Source organism: Poecile atricapillus, chromosome 2 (genome assembly GCF_030490865.1).
Source record: "Poecile atricapillus isolate bPoeAtr1 chromosome 2, bPoeAtr1.hap1, whole genome shotgun sequence".
Classification (NCBI taxonomy): domain Eukaryota; kingdom Metazoa; phylum Chordata; class Aves; order Passeriformes; family Paridae; genus Poecile; species Poecile atricapillus.
Genome location: NC_081250.1, coordinates 40723512 through 40741218, shown reverse-complemented (window position 1 = coordinate 40741218; position 17707 = coordinate 40723512). Strand labels below are relative to the sequence as shown.

The window sequence follows — 17707 nt, the reverse complement described above, 5'->3', positions numbered from 1 at the left end:
TACAGAAACAGTAAAATCAATGGAAATAAAATATGTTGAAAGAGTTCACCTAGCTTTTCTAGGTTTGTCTCACAGAACTATTGGAGTATTTTGAAAAGGTCAGCAAGCTTGTGGATAAGGGTGATCTGGCTAATAGAGTCTGCTCAGATCTCCAAAAGACATTTGACAAAGCCCTCACAAAAGACTTCTTAGGAAACTAAGCAGCCATAGCTTAAGAGGAAAAGTTCTTGGGTAAACAATTGGTTAAGAGATAAAAACAGAGTGTAGAGGGCATGATCTTTCTTACAAGGGGGAAAGAGGACCAGTGGACTTCCACAAGGAGCTTTGCCAGAAACTATACTGCATATCTCACTTCTAAATGACAAGAAGAAGCTAAGCAGTGAGGGGACAAGATAATTTAGGAGACAAAACAGGAGACACATCTTTGAAGAGCTGCAGAGAATCTTATTAAAGTAAGAAACTGGGTAATAAACCAGAAGAAGAAATTAAATGGAGATGAATGTAGTGATGCACATGTGAGAAAACTCTGGCTTTACATTATGATGCCCTTTGAAATGTCCATAAAAGTGTCAGCTTCTTATTTGCTCAGAAAGGTAAATTGAATTCCAGGAATTATTACAAAAGAGGCAGAAAGCAAGGCAAAGAACACCCAGCAGAAATATCTACATACATTTCCCTGTCAGCACCTCCTTTCCCTAACTTTTGAACTGACTGGCCCCATTCAAGCAAATTTGACAGAGGTAGTAGTTTCAAAGACTTTTAAATTCCAAAACTTCAATCTCATTACTAGACACTGGTGAAAACACAGCAGAAGTTTGTTAAGCCCAGCAGCCTCAGAAGGACTTGTTGCACAGCATACACCTCTCTCTATTAAGTGTAACAATTTTACCACTTCTGCAGTAAAAAACCCATGAAAATAGAGCATGGCAGGCAGACCTATGCAATTCTTTCTGATGTAAGAACTTAAATTCACCCAACTTGATAAATATGTATGTGTCTCCAAAACTCGAAGCATATTTAATGTCTGTTCTATGACTTACTTCTCTAATAACTGTCTATACTAGCAATAAAATCTATTTCGATTTGAAAAGGAAATTACTAAAACAATGTCTAACAAATCAACAAAAATTAAACACTGAAATAATGAGCACCATTTTGGTTTTTTTTTCCCTTAGTTTTGGGGCTTTTTCTAAAGATACCTTCCATCAATTATGTGGAATTTACCCTGCAATTTACTGTGGGCTGAAGTGACTGACAAGAGCAACCAAGATACCTCAGGCAAACCAGGTCACTCAGACCTTTTTCTTGCTGTTTTGTGATTAAAGGCTGACCACAAAAACCTTTACTTTCTGCAGAATGACATGCTTGGTTGGTTAAATATGCAGGCAATTAACACAGAGATAACATGCATTTAAATGGAGGTCCCATTGACCCCCATCTCCTGACTGCAGCCTTTGCTCTGAAAGCAGACAGCTTAGCAAAAATATTCAATTAATAAAAAGCCATAAAGGGCAACAAGTCCATTTCAATTAATTTAAAAATAGTGTTTACTGCTCCATATTTAATAAGTTAATAAAAAACAGCACAACTAATATCACAAGAAGCAAAGGAACGTGCCTGAAAGATCTTAATAAAGATCATATAAAAATACTCAACTCTTTTTCTCCCTTGTTTACAATTAAACCAAACATTCTATATGCAATGAAACAAAGAAAGCCTGTTTTTTTATACATTTGAGCCCCTTCTTTCTTGCCTCTGCCCATGTCCTGTCCCCAGGTGTGATGCTACAGCTTGCTGCAGTGACTTCCATCCCTCTCTTCAAGCATTTCCTGTTTTCACCCTCTACTCTCATACCTATATCTCCCTCCCAAACTCCTCATTGGCCAAAACCAGACAGGATCTGCTTCTACCATAGAGGACCAACTAGTGAAATGCTGTAGTTACTTCAGGTAGACCTAAACTAAATCCATCCTTGTAGTAGGACAACTGAGTGTCCATTCTACATAATTGCCCATTTTCTGAAAATATTTTACTTGGTTCTATTTGAAAGTCCCAGCCTTCTTTTGCCTTAAACTGGACAATAAGTTGTAAACTTCTATGTGAATAAAAAATTGACAGCTTGAAGACTGAAATTGGAAACCAAACTAAGAAAATTTAACCATTTGTAATTTTTTATTAAAACTTGTAGTTTGGGGGTCCAGAGAAACCACATATCACACCACTGCCATCTAATGGAAGAAAACATGAGCCAATTATTTGTCCTGGGGAAGACCCAGTCAGACAAAAACTATTTCATCAAGTAGGAGAGTCATTTCTAGCACCCCTAACATGGCCTCCTCCTTTTCTCATCTATAAATTTATCTCTCCTCAAAACATTTTGGGTTGAAAAAATTCACTAAATGTTATCCAAATGTACAATTATTCTGAGGAGAGCTGAAAGACTGGTTTGTTTGTTTGTTTTGTAGAGGATTCAGTAATTGAAAGAAATGTCATTTAACTCCATTCAAAATCCTAATATTACTTACGGTACCTAAATTGATTGTGGACCCAGCTCTTTTTCAAAGATCTGGGCTTCAATGTCCATAGGACAAGGTTGCCTTTTAGTTGGTTTTTTTTGGTAAAGTACAATTGTTTTCTTTACTTTTGATTAGCACCTAGAGCATTAGTGCTCACACAACTGTATATGGCTACCACAGCCTAAATAGATGGAGCAATATTATTAATGCCTGCCAGTTCCTTTCCCAGAAGTGGTGTGGGTGGGTATTTTGATCACATGAGGGAACTATGTCTTTATTTCCAGCGGTTATGATTTTTCTCTTGTGCTGCACATCTATTCCTGTTCAAGCAATTCTAGACCATCTCCAGACAGGCAGCCCTCAGACACCCAGAAAGACAGATGTAATAAAAATGAAGGCACAGTCTCTTAGTGTTTCACAGCATGCCCTCTACCAAGAAAGAGAACATTGACTTAATTCACTTGGGTAAGCGAATGCTACTCTTTGAAACAAAAGCAGGGGAAAAGCGAGCAGTGACCTCTCTGCTGGCAAACCACAGAAGTGAAGTCGCGTTGTAACTCAGAGATCTGATTCAGAATGGTTCCTGTTGAGTACCCACGTTCAATAAGAGCCCGTCAGTCGGATTCATTATCAAATTGTCACTATATCAAGGCAGCATATGTTTGGCATATGCAGTATACTCTGAGAGAACCTAACAGAGTAGGCTCTAGCAAAACTAAGGAGCTGGGCACTGCCCTCTTCCTCCTGCCTCTGCCCTGGGTTTCTACAGCTTGGCTGTTGTACTGAAGGTCTTGAGAGTTTTGAGAAGTAACTTCTGAGCAGTGTACCATCACTTTTAGATGAGATGACTTGCCTTCAAGCAACCAAAGGCCTAACAGATTTACTGGTGTCTAGGGTGCTGTATCACGGCATCAGAAAAAAAAGTTTAAGCAAAGATTCTTCAAGATATTTGAAAAAGCCAAGGCATTGTAAGGAAGCTTTCAACAAAGCTGATTATGAGCCACTGTTCAGATAAAAAAAATTTCTTCTGCTCATTTCTATGATATGAAATAGATATTTCCAAGTCTGCTGAGACCACTAAGAGCCTACTAGCATTACCCAGTCACAAAATGCACTTCAAGTGCATGCCAAGCTATTGGCAAAGTTTTATACAGATCAATGAATCAAAACATTAATCACTGTGTACAAATGGAAATTTTACTGTTTTATTTCTCTGGGAGGAAACAAAGTTAAACCAATTATTTGTCAGTGATATGGGCCTGCAGATTTTGGAAGCAGTAAATTAAGAATAATCACAGATTAGATATGTCACAGAATACTTGAGCATCTTGGGTCTCCTTACAGAAAATATTTGCTAGGGCATGAGTTCATTTATGAAAAGATAATGACCCAGGAATTTTTTTTCCTTAATTGCAAAGAAGCCGTTTAAGAAAGTGTCTGGGGAACTAATTAGGAAGGAGTTTCCTCTGTAGACGACCCGGCTTTAAACTCAGTAAACATCTTTTAGAGGTCCTGCTTAGACAGAGCACTGTTTAGAGGCAGTCAGGAATGTTTTCTGAGATGCAGCTGCATTTTGCAGGCTTTGGGGTGGGTATGTCTCTGAGTCCTCACCACAGTGACACACTGGCCAGTGCTGGCGTGTTCCAGCTATGATGACTTGCTGGGCACAACTCATTGAATTCTTTCCTATTTCACTTCAGCAGACGTGAAAAGCATTCAAAAATATACAGACAGAAGAATCTCTGCCTCTAAGCTAAAATGAGATTTTGCAAAACACTTGCACATTTGCCAAGACATAATAATGCCTGCTGGCCAAGCCAACAGGTGCCAGGAAAATTGCTTTGTTATGATACCTAAACGCCCATGAACATATCATCTGTAAATTCAAGGAGACAACTATGTAGTTATTTTTAATTTATATATACAGCTTTCCCACCCCCCATATAATTTCTGGTAACTTCTTAGAGTGGTCAGATTTACAAAGCATCATAGCTCATGAGCCCAGAGATCAAACGAGCTTTTATTTGCTAAACTTGGGTGTGAATTTACACTTCATTCATGAGGGAACAACCTCATGTTTTTTTACTGGCAATTCCTTTCACTTCATTTTGATGTATACCTGCCATCATGGTGTTTAGATGTCTCCTTTAGGTATTTTTTCTTAAGTCTTGACTCTTGGTCTCATGTGGTTCCATAGTAATATCACTTTTTAATTTAAACAAAAAAAATATTATCTCAACCTTTACTTATAAAAACCACAGGAGTGAAAGTAAAAAAAACCACTGAAGTTTAACAAACCTCCCAGAAATAAGACTAAAAACACCTCCAAATATTTACAAATTTTAAACAACTAGCCTCATGTTGTTTAATGTATCTTATCAAAACATGCAGCATTGCAAGTTTGCTTTTTTCCTTTCAACTGTTTAGAAACAGGGACTCAGTGACACTGTTGAAGACTTTGTCCTTGTGTCTCTGGAGATTTGGTTCTATCAGCTGGCTTGCTAACCAAAAGTGGTACAACTCAGCATAGTTTTTGCTCTCTGTACAGGAGACCCAGGAACAGAAGGACCATGCTGCAGGTCAGTGGTGAGATGAACCAGCAGAGCCACAGACAAAACTTGCTGAGCCCCTGCCCCACCCTCAGCCCATGTCCAGCTTTCACAAACACCTCACTGTCAGAAAACCTGCTGAATTAAAATATTCCATATTGCTACACTTTTAATAACTTGAGAACTATTATGCCACTGGTTATATAGTGCTTTGGATTGGATCAAAAAGAAAAAAAAAAAAAAAAGAAATGCAAACAAACAAAACTAATGCATAAAAAACCAGCACATCTATTGCTACTCTGGCATTGAAAACAGGACTGATTTATTAGCTACACAAGTCTAGAATTTCAAAATTAAATAAGTCTGTTTTACAAATTATTTACTTTCTACAAGATCCATTTCCCCTTGAAGCACACTGTGCATGCCCTCCTAGTGTGAACAGTTTACAGTCTGTGATCAGGCATAGACCTACTTGTCTGGATTTTTTTCTCTCTCAAAATGGCAATTCTGAGAATCATAAATTACACAGCACAGTTATTGCAATTCGAGCTTATTCCCAATAAAAAAATTTATTAACTAAATAGCTTTCTATGTAGCTTAGCTCTTTCTCACCAGCTTATTATTTTACATAGACTTGCTTCACATTGCTAGTCATAACCAAATTGTGCCATCTTAAGTATAAGAAAATTAACTAAAAAATATAAAGTAAAAATGCATAATTTAATATAATCACAAATAACCTTCACTTTTCATAGAAAATGTCCAGAGAATACTTCATAAAATTTGGAGTTTTGAAAGTATTTTATCTAACACACATACCAAGGTATATCAACTATATGAATATAAACTGTTTATCAGAACACCAGAGCAGAAGCCTCCAGCTCATTAAGCTCCAATGCATTAGAGTACTTAGGGATGCTGGTGAGCTTAAGCATATGAGTAGCAACACTGACACAAGGCAGGACAGACTCCTTTTGGGAGATATGAAACACCGCTTTATCGTGCCATTCCAATTATCTCCAGCACTTATAGTGAGCCTCCAGTTATTCCATTTTTGTTACACAAATAAACTCTCAATTTATAAAATAGGTCATGGTAAATTTTTTGTCCTGGTCTAAAAACAGCAAGGCAACTGGAGAAATAAAATTGTATGTGATATATGGTGGGTTAGCACAGATGACCTCATGGCATTTTTTATTTTTTTTTACCATAAACCTACCACAATCCTAATGAATACATATCTGTATCCACAGTTTTCATATTTTAAAAATAGATCATTGCTAACAGTTCTCGACTAGAAAAATGTCATAATGAAATACTAAAATTATAAAGTCACTGTAGTTCCCCTCATCATGTTAGACACATTTCTCTCCCAAGACAAACACTGCTATTCAACATATCAAGTCACCCATGGTTTGAAAAAAATACACATAAAATTAAGAATATACTGCTGAAGTATTCATCTCCTACAAATTACTGTAATTCATAGGTTATATTTGTTAAAAAAAAAAATTTCCACAGGTGGAATTTCAGATTTTCAGTCATTCTCATGTACTCATCTTCTAAGGTCCTAACAAAATACTCAAAATCATGCAAGCCCCTGATTAAACCAGGAAGCAAATCTGCATGCATGCAATTACAGTGTCTGCAAGGGCAGACACAGATGACAGTAATTCATACTCTAAGAAATGGGCTTGTGCATTTGGCAGATTAACTGTTCTGTATTCCATTGCTATGAGGTATGGAAACTGTACTGCGAAACAACCATTACTCATTCCCTCAGCTCAGAGCACGTAGGTCTATCAAAGGCAAGCCAGGCTGGAGAGGGTGGGGGGTGAGCGCTGGAAAGAGAAGAGTCTACACGTTTCAGATTAACGCTTCTCTTGAATGGTTTCTTTTATTTCATTTCCCCCACTTTTTAAATTAGCAAATACAGTAGGCCCAGAAGGGGAAATGTGTGAGAGGAAGAGGGAGAGAGGGGAGGGAAAGGGAAAAAGCAAAAGCAGCCAAAACTCTCCAACTTGTTCATTAGGGGTTTTGTATTTGAACATCTGAATGAATCATGTGTCTGTTTTTCATTATTCTCCATATGTATTTGTTCTTTTCTTTGTTCAGAGATTTCTGGCTGTTTTGTCATGACTGTGCTTATTTTGTTTTATATATTGTTCTGTTACAGGGTGATTGTTAATTCTTCTCTGCCTCACTTAGCAGTTACGCCACCAACAAAGAGCAATCTGAAAATGAGAGGTTATGTCAAAAGGTGTCCCTAGCTAACTCCCTTGCAGTCTATATGATTAATTTAGATCTGACTGCTTAATTCAGACCAGGGAGAAATCCTTAGATAACGCTGCTCCTTACCATGACAGGAATGTTGTGGGTATCTTTTTAAAAATCTGAGGAATAGTGGAGAATGACTTAAAGTACATCACTGAATGTTTTCCTCATTTCTCCAAAAGGAAACCTTACACTTCTTGCTAAGCAGTAACCTGTTTTAACAGATCTGCTGTTACATGGTAGTTTTGAAATACTTTTTTAGCTAAATTAAATATTTCTACTTTCAACTTTACTCTATACCTCGGTCAATACACAAATGACACTGAAATACATTCTGAAATCACTAATCATGTGATAATTTCTATCATCTCCTTGAATTTAATCCACCTTACTTCATTGGATACACATCACAGGATGATATGCTCATTTAACAAGATAATCTCCTACTTGGCAGAAAGTGAGACCCAAAAGACTGGGTCTTTTGACCCAGGAGCAAACAAATAGTGTGGTTTTTTTCCCTTTTTGTTGTTTGAATACTGGCTTTTGTTTGGGGGTTTTTTTTGGGTTTGGGGAAAAGGTAGATTGTGTTGGGCCAGGGGGAGGTTGCTGTTTGCTGTTGGTTTTTGCTGGGTTTTTCTAAGGAATAGGTGTAGACGCCACTGTTTTAGAGACAGTTTCAAGTTCTGGAAAAATCTTGGAGCAAACAGTTGTATGAATCCATTCACAGACCCTCTCAAAGGTGGTGATTAGTCCTAGGCAGCACAGATTCAGAAAGAGTAAAAAATGTCATATCATAATTTTATCTAAAAGTATGTAACCAGCCTTATGAATAGCTCAGTAATATATATTTTAGTTAAATCTTGCTTCTCTTTCATAACTTGAGCAGATAGGAGAAAGAAGATCTAGCTGAAAATGCTGTGAAGTAGGTGTCAAACTGATGAACAGATCCAATTTTAAAAATAAGTTCTCAATGGCTTAGTATTGCACTACCTGGTGTACTGAGAGGGTTTTCTCTGAAGTCTTCCCCAGCTCTGTTATTATTCACTCTTTTCCACATTATCTTGTCCAGTGGATTAGAGAAACCATTTATTTACTGTGAAGAGGATACTAAAGAGGTAAGTGCTGCAAGCACTCTGGAGGCTTAAGATTATACTCAAATCTTAGTAAATTAAGGAGACCACAAGAAAAAAATAGGATAAAATTCAATACAGACAAATGAAAAGTTCTAGCTCTAGGAAGGAATAATCAACAACCCAGAGCAGAGCACAGAATAAGGAATGCCTGGCTGGCAGCAGCACTGCAAGAGAGTAACAAAACCAGGGAGCTATTCTGAGATATTCTGTGGCTGCACAAAACATCTCAGCATAAACCAGCAGCATTTTCCTCATGCCTCAGAGATGCATCTATATTTTAAATACATATAAAATTATTTATATGTATCAACAAAGAAAAGGGTCATGTGATCACAGAGAAGACAAATGAAACCCCTCTATACTGTTTAAAATTATCAGATTTAGGCCATCTAAAATCCTCTGCCCATCTCCAAGTTCTTCAGGTAAGAAGTGAGCTGATTAGAGAGACCAGCAAAGTGCAATATATTGAGAAATGTAAAACAAATTGCCTTTAAGGAAAAATTTAAAGAACTAGTGTGTTCTAACTAGAAGAACACACTAGCTTAGTCTAAGGAAAAGATAAGGTAGATGCAGATCAGCCTTCAAATATACGTTTGCTGCAAAAAGGAAAGGAATAAACTGCTCTATGTGTCCACTGGGGATAAGAAAAGAAGCAATAGATTTAAATTGCATCAAGAAAGATTTAGGTTAGACATTAGGAAATGCTTCATTATAGTGAGGAGAGGAAGTGTTATCACAGATTGCCTGAGGAGCTTCAGGAATCTCCACCACTGGAGGCCCTCGAGCGAAGGTTACAGAAATACCCCTCAGCAGTGGGTTAGAGCTGATCCTGCCCCAAGGCAGGTCCTGACCACTTCAGGCCCCTTCCACTTCTGATTCCTGGGAAGCTTTTTCTTTTTTTTTGGCAGCCTTACTGAAGAGAAAGGAAATTGTACCCAGCATTTAAAGCAGTAAAAAAAAAAAAAAAAATCTATTCTTTTTATGCCATAAAGCATACTGTTAATAAATCCAATTATGTTTATGATCTTTTAATGGCACTACTTATGTCATAAAGATCCGTCTCTGAAAATCAAATAGATATCTCTGCCCTACAGTGTAATACAACAGCATGAAAGCAAACTAACAGAAAATACCAATCCATTGTTATGTGGCTCCTATTAAAATAATCTTAAAGCTAACTATAATATAAAGAACACTAAACCCAGACATTTTTCTTTCTCAAAATTTTACCATTCATATTCTTTACAATATTTTCATTTCACATTTTGTGTTTCATAAACAGATCCACTTCTTCCCTTGTTTACCACCAGCAATGGGAGAAAAGCAAGTTTTGCTCACAAGAGTACTGCTTTATAATGCAATCCAAAAAATAAGCAAAAGTACCACCAAATCCCAGATACAATGAGATCTTATTCCTGGTTTGATATTCAAAGAAATAGAGTGATGTTATCAGAATTCTGACAGATGAGCCCCAAGGAAATCAAACTCACGTTCAGGGAAAAGCAAATGCACAGCAGTGTAACTTGTGACAACAGCCCATGACCAACTGGGTCAGTGGAGTTTTCTAAGACTAGAACTGCAGTCTTCCAGCGTGCTTTTCTCCTGAGTACCCAATGAGTGCTGGTTTTGGCAGGCAACAGATAAAGTCAGACACTTCTACAAATCTCAAAAATATCTTTGGTATGGGACTTTTCTCCCATCTCATAATTTCCCCAGAACGCTTCTCTGTTGCCTGACTTCACCCCATATCTGGCCACTCACAAAATAGTCCTAAACTGCAATGCTTTTTCTTTTCACTAACACATATAGAAATGCTATCCAGGATGTGCTTCTTTTCAGGAGAACCCACTCTAGTAGATCTTATGACTCCAAAAGTTTTCTGTACACCTCTTGTGTACAGAAACCTCTTGTGGAAACCTACAGAATCATTTTAAGGCACAGTTTCTCCCCCACAGACTCAGTGACACTGCAGACTCATAAATGAGTAACCATTTTAGTCCTGAGATACTACTGCACACGTTAGTCAATATTTTCCTCAGCAAATATAGCCACACACACACACAAAACATCCTATATTACACTTAAAAATATTTTCATACATTAGCAGAAATCTAGCAGAAAAATTAGGAACATAAAACTGGAAGAGGAATTATTTCTATATCTTGGTATTGCAATTTGCAGATCTATTTGTGCTATAAAAAATATTTTCTTCTTCCATTAGCATATGCCAAGCCTTCACAAAAATATAAAAATTAGACCAAATTTTCCTTGGGAAACTTTTCCCAAAGGTTTCTCAGTTTTATATAAGAAATCAATTTGCATCACTGATGATATCATTCAAATCAGACAGCACTATGTGGTTAGAAGGTAATTTACTCTTCTGCTGAAGCAATTTGATACTTGTTCTGATTTGTGATTTTCATTTTGTTTGTTAATGAAAAAAATTAATGAGCAATGTTACTGGAAGCACAACTCAAAGCTTTGGCATTATTAAATATGTTTGTAATATACTGTGCATTATGTTGATTGCACAGTTGGAGTCAGAGCTTTGGCAGTCAAGCCACCAGTCAATCATTCAAACTGATAATGAACTCACAGGGTGGACACTTTGCACGTACCTTTGCACTGATTTGTGTTTTTGTCAAGAATTGCCTTTGTGGATACAATTTTCCCATACCTATGGAGAAAACAAAAATCAGAGGTACAAGTTACTATATTTTAGTAAAGCACATAGTGATTTTTGCATGCATATGTAACACGTATCCTAGGAAGAGGTCTAGAGCTTTTCAAAAATGTTCATGTGATAACCCTGGAGAGATCCCTTATGCCACTACCTCAAACACCTTTATAGCTCTCCTGAAGAGCCTTGCCACAACCTGCCCATCTCTGGTCCATGCACTGCCAGCATAAATGCCAATCATAGTAAGGATTTTAGAACACTCACGCTAGTAAAGAGGCTTCTTTGACTAAATTATTTTAGGTTTGTTTGGTTTAAATACAGATGGACCACATTCCTTCAGGATTAACAAAAATGCAGGAATTATGGTCACTTTTTATACACAGGCATGCACAGCTGTGCTCATGTGTGCATTCATGTCTATGTATATACACTCTATCTAGTTTGGATAAACAGAACCTTGGAGGCTTGTGTGCATCTCCCAGCTCTTTCCAAGATGAATGTTAATACTCATTTGAATTTATATCACCTCCCATAGATAGCATGGCACTGAACTGCAATTTGATAGACTCAGCACGGTGAAGAGGGAATTCCGGCAGCTACAACTTGTTATATAAAGCAACTGGACCATAAAATACCTCACAGAGGTTAAGACTAAAAGTGCAGACTTAATAGTGAGTATCACAAAATCTTGGAAAAAAACCCACAGAAGATAGAACTTATGGATGAACATAAGACATCAGAAGAATAAGTAAGATAATTTTATTGCTGAAATCACTGATACATCTTAGACTTTGTTGAAGAGAACTTCCCTTAAAATGCCCTTTCCCACATTTTTTAAAAATCATTATTGATATTGTGATATATCGGGCTTTCATTTTGAGGACTTTTCCATGAAACCCAAGTTTCTACATCCACAAAGGACATATTATTACAAAATGCTTAAGAAAATTGTGTCTTCTAATGGAAAAGCAACACCCATGGAAAATAACCAACATCAATTATAAACCATTGAAACATATGTTAGACAAATGCTTATTTGGTTTATCTTTATTAACAGCAATATAAATTTGGTGTTAGTGACTTCTACTTGAGATCCAGAAATCAGAATGTGGAAAACCTTGCTGCTATTTCCTTCTCTGCCTCAGAAAGAAATCAATGTCCCCCACTATACAGAAACACTAAGGGCAACTAGAGCACTGTACCACACATTCTTCTTTGTCCTATGGGTCTGTAAAAATGCTCAGGAAACCATTTAAAAATAAAAAAAAAAAAAGAAAAAAAAGGGGAAAAGACACACACAACACCCCCCCAAAAACAAACAAACAAAAAACCAAAATGCACACAAAGAAACAAAAACCAAATAAACAGAGAGACAAAGAGGGAATGGTACCATAACTTAGAATGTAAAAGAGGTCCTTGGGTTTTACTCTGGGATCAAGAAAACACTTAAATACCTCACAAGGGAGAGTAGCGCCTACAGGAAAGACTGGGAATGGCCTAACTAAACATAGTCTTTGATACCAGCAAAAATTTGAGACAAAATTCTCAGCTGAAGTTTCCATACTGCAAGTGACATGTAGCCATTCATTTAAGATAAAGGGCACTGCCTCTCCCTCTTTCTCTTTACTCTGCTTTTGTGAGTGATGCACAGTGAGATTTTACATTTCACTGTTTTTCCTTTCCCTAAGAACTTGCAAAAGCATTTGTTTCCATTTGACTTTCATTTGAGGAGGAAAAGCATGTTTTGCTTCATTTTGTTCCAGACTGCAACCAGTCAGGAGGTGGAGGAAAAACTGACCTAAGGGTACTAATAATTTGTGTATACTAAGTCAAGCCCCAATTCAGCTATCTTTTAGGAACCAAAAAAAAGTCATACAACCCTTCCTCCCCTCCACCCCCTCTTTTTGCTGATTCTGTAGACCAGAATGATTCTGGGCTCTGAAGGCAGGTACAATCCATTGCTCACTGCACTATGATGGGTACATGGGCAGGTAGTTGAGAATCTATTTTGCCACAGCTGGCTCCACTCCAACCAAATACATAACAGATTTAATGTTAGCCATGATATCATATGCTTTTCTGACCTCAGGTGTTTCCAGAATTGGGGCCTTTATACTCAGTCATGTTCCACTTAATTTTATAATTCTTTATGTACCCGAAGTTGACTTTGGCCTCTAAGATATTAGAGCACATGTCTTAAGAAGGCAAAGAGAAATTCAATTAAGTGATTTATGGCTGTTCAGTGGGTCAGCCTACGCAGCAGGAAATTTGGCCCGTGCAGTGCATCTTCATTTATATGATTTACTTAGATTTAATATCAAATACATTAAAAACATGCAAAACCACACCTATCTTGTACATTAATGCACCTCTGATAGATAAATGGAAAAAGAATCCAACAAAAATCAGTGGCTAACCCACAACAACCTCAAATAAAACACGACCCCTACCAAAACTTCCACCAACAAAAACCAACAGCCAGCCTCAGTTTCAGTCCAGCCACTGCTAATGAATTGATTTGTTGTTTCATCCAAGTCACCTGAGAGCTAGAAGTTTACATTTCTTGCCGGCAGAGACAGGCATTGGTGGTACCCCTGCTTTTATTACAGATTTCACAGAGTTATTTGCTCTGTACTGCAATCCTGCAAACACGTGGTTATGCTAGAGATTTTACTCACAGAATTCTGTTCCATTCAGGAAATGCTTCTCCCCACATTCCAAGTTATGTGCACACCTTCACGTTTGCAAAAGCAGACATCACGGTGGCAAGAGGCACCACAATTACAAACACTGTTATAGGCAATTAGCCATATGTCGGCGATTTAATCTACTGCTATAAACCCTGAGAGCTACCACAAGAAAGTAATTGGAATTAATTTGGACACTGTTTTACTAAATATTTCAAGTAATTATTTTACAGTAATCAGAACATCAGTTCTGATGAAGAATGTTAGCTTGTGTGCTGCATGAAATCAGGAAGGTATTTTGTTGCTACAGATGCAGTCATATTTCTTTCTCTCATGTGTGAAGTGCGGTATTAAGCTATAGCTCATCTCCAAAGTTGTTTGGCTTTCTGCTTGTTTTATCTTCAGTTGCAATTTGATTCACCCAGAAGTACAAAAAAAAAAGTATTCAATGGGAATGTTCACAAAATTAGGATAAAATACATCACAAGAGTTTACCTCCTGTTTTCTTGTATTTAAATGGAAATTATTACAAAATTCAACAGCCTGCACACCTGTGTGTTACAAATCATAAATGTAAAGAAATAACAGGTATGTTCTCCTTGTTGTAAGAAAATGTGAGCAATATTTAATTTTCTCTTGAGTACAGTTCATGGAAGTACTCTTTCAAAGGCATTGAATCAAAAATTCTGGTCATAAAAGGATGATTGTAGAATTGAATTCACCTCAATACCATATTACCAACCCTTCAAAATAATGGCTGTATCATTAAGGATAACTTACTGCATCATGCTGTCCAAGGAAATGAGTGTAATGAATCTGAGAAGGCTACCTCAAGAATGTGTCTATTGAGCATCTAAATTGAAATTGCTGTTCAAAAGGTTTCCAGACACTCTTCCTGAAGTGTTATCTGAATGCATAGTAACCACCAACAAAATTGTTCAAGTGCTTTTAAAAATCCTTGTAATTGTTGATATTTAATTATTATTTTATTTTATTTTTTTTATGTAATAATTTTCATGGAAAACCAGGTGGTCAGATTTTGAAAGAGTTTCCATGTCAGGAGCAACTGCACAGACTAGGACTTCATCACATCAGTGAAGAACCCATGCAGTGAAATAGTGATTAGTTGCCTTCATTGTTTCCCATAATATATAAGGGCTGCCCAGAAAATTATAAAGTTTAAAATCTGCAGGTTCCAGAACAGAGAGCTACTTGGGGAGCTCATTGTCACAGCCCATGCCGATGCCCCAACAGAGACATCACTACAAAAACCTATTGGACAGCTTCTAGGAGAGAAAATCTGTCATGAAATTAAAAGCAAAGACACATTTGTGTCCCAGAAGTCACATACTACCAAAAACTGAGAGAATACCAGAGTAGCATCATCACACATTGTCCCTGCTTTAACATCAGGCACCTTCACTTCCTGCTGCTGAAACAAATTCCTATCTAGCTCAGCCCAGCCCAGCCACTTTTGCACTCCAAGAAAACATTCAGTTGGGGGTGGAAATACCTTCTTACAAACATAAACAATTTTACTTTATCTTGTATATATCAGTGAAACTGTTGAAGTCACCTGACATGCTCTACAAAAATTACAAGGGTCACTTAAAAACTCTTCATTTACCAACAGCAGTAACTGACACCACGTCACACAAAAGGCAGAACTAAGGGAAGAGCCCACAGAGCTCTGCACAGAGAAACAATCTCCCTGTTCAGTCCTGGCTATAGAGCTATGTCAAAAATGACTCTTGAGAGCCCCATCCCTTTGCACCCCATATTTTCAGACTACTCAGCAGGCTCAGGAAAGATGCAAGCAATGCAAAATAAGCCCTTAATGTATGTACATCAAAGCAGATCACTTTAAGAGCTTTCAGGCAAGCAGTCGATCAGCACTTACACTACAGACAAAGCTCAACATGATCAGTTCCAGGAAGTTATTTGATAACTGTTGTTAAAAGGGAGATAGCTCCTGAAGGAAACCATTCCTCTCTGAGTGATACCCCTTATAAGATGCACGAACCTTAATCACAGCCAGCCCCAAACTGAGGAGAATTTGCTGTCTCAAAGCACACAAAGAATTTGAGCCATTTCTTCTCCTGCCTGTGGAAAGCTAGGGTTCAGGGGAGTTAAGTGGACAGCTAGGGTTAGGAGACAAGTGAGATTCAGCTGAGGACTAGCTCAAGGCAGAGCAACCAGGTGCCACCCACCCCACAGCTGGCCGGCAACATGCCAAGCAAGGAAGCTGGCTGAGCAACAGCTGGCACCAGGAGTTGCTGCATCAAAGAGCGGATTTCCTAGGAGGTCAGGCTGGTGGGGGCCACTCAAACTTTTCAACTTTTCTGTGTTGTTATGGGAAACAAAACCTCTGGGATAGGCACAGCATATTCTGTCTTTCAAGCCGACCTTCAGGCTGGCCAGAGCTAGCCCTGTAACACCAGACGTCTGTGGAACCAGACAGGATAAACCTCTTGCCACTCACCCGACCCTGTGCTGCACATGTGCTGCCATCCTCATCTACAAAGCAGTGGGTGCAGAGGCATGTACAAAATACAGCTTTTACCCAATTCCAACCACTGCTTGTACACTTGAAAAAAAAAGTGAAGCTTGGAATTGAAACTCAAGTAACCAGTGTATAGAACTCTTCCTTGCTTAGTGAAAACCAATGGAGTCATCGTGTAATTTCCGAGTTCAGAGCTTAATAATTATATCCCCAGCATTTGAGTTCACTCAAGGCCTCAAGCATTGCTCCGAGCACAATCCACCCAACTGAAAACAGTCTGCGTTTCTGGGCATTTAGGTAATGTATGCTTTTATCTTGGGAACTTTTGTACTGGGATGAATTTGACCAGGAGTAATTGGATTTAGATAAGCAACTCTGAGGCTCTTTCATTCTTGTGAATTAATATCTAAATAGCATAACCAGGTTTATTTTGTTTAAAGCGGACTCTATTAGGCAAATCATGGGTTTTGGGAGGAAATAAAGCCCACATTATGATGACCCAAAGCATGGAAAGAACTGCTGTTGAATTTCTTGGAGAGTCATTTTTCCTATAATACTGTGACATGATCTTACAATATCAAAATACACACAAACGGGAAATTCACTCCAACTTTCTTTTTTTCTTTTTTTATATTTGAATGATAATTTCTGGGCATTTCATTGACTGCATGGCATTTTAAATGTTTACAGTTTTCCCCCAAAACACATTACTAATCTGTCCCTTAACAAAACTAAGTTGCTTTTCTGCCTTTTCTCTGTATATTATTTTTAATTAAAAAAACCAAAAACCTGAAAAGTTAAGACAAAATCCTTATATTCACACAAAAATACAACAACAAGACACATGCTACTCAGAGCACCTCACACAGACCAGTGCGTGGCTTGAGAAACAAAACAGGAGGAACTACTTGCAGGGAACTGGTGCATGTTTCTGTAAGAGTTTAATATTCAGATGCTCTGTCTTCTCTAATTACTTTGGTCTGGCTGTCATGTTCACAAAAATCATTCCTTCACTCAGTAAAATACAAGCTTTTGACACTGTCTCTCACAATATCCTGCTGGACAAAATGTCCAGCACACAACCAGATACACACATCATGCAGTGGGTGAGCAACTGGCTCATGGGCTGGGCACAAAGGGTTACAGTGAATGACGGGACATTTGGCTGGGCATGGTCACTAGTGGGGTTCCACAGGGCTCCATCCTCAGCCCAGTGCTCAAAATCTTCAAAAATGGCTTGGACACAAGACTGGAAGGGATAATAAGTTCACAGAGAACACAAAATTGGGAGGAGCTGTTGTGTCTCTCAAGGGCAGAGAGACCTCAACGAGCCAGAGGACTGTGCAGACTTTGACAAAGGAAAGG

General features: G+C 37.9%; 1 protein-coding gene across 8 annotated transcripts in view; it reads right to left on the bottom strand.

Moving 5' to 3' along the window:
* RBMS3 (RNA binding motif single stranded interacting protein 3) overlaps positions 1-17707 on the bottom strand; it is a 709899-nt gene that overhangs the window by 313265 nt on the left and 378927 nt on the right. For all 8 annotated transcript variants that reach the window (XM_058830558.1, XM_058830560.1, XM_058830561.1 and 5 more), the window contains one exon: positions 11091-11149. In XM_058830558.1, the coding sequence (XP_058686541.1) occupies positions 11091-11149 (59 nt within the window). The remainder of the gene's footprint in view (positions 1-11090; positions 11150-17707) is intronic.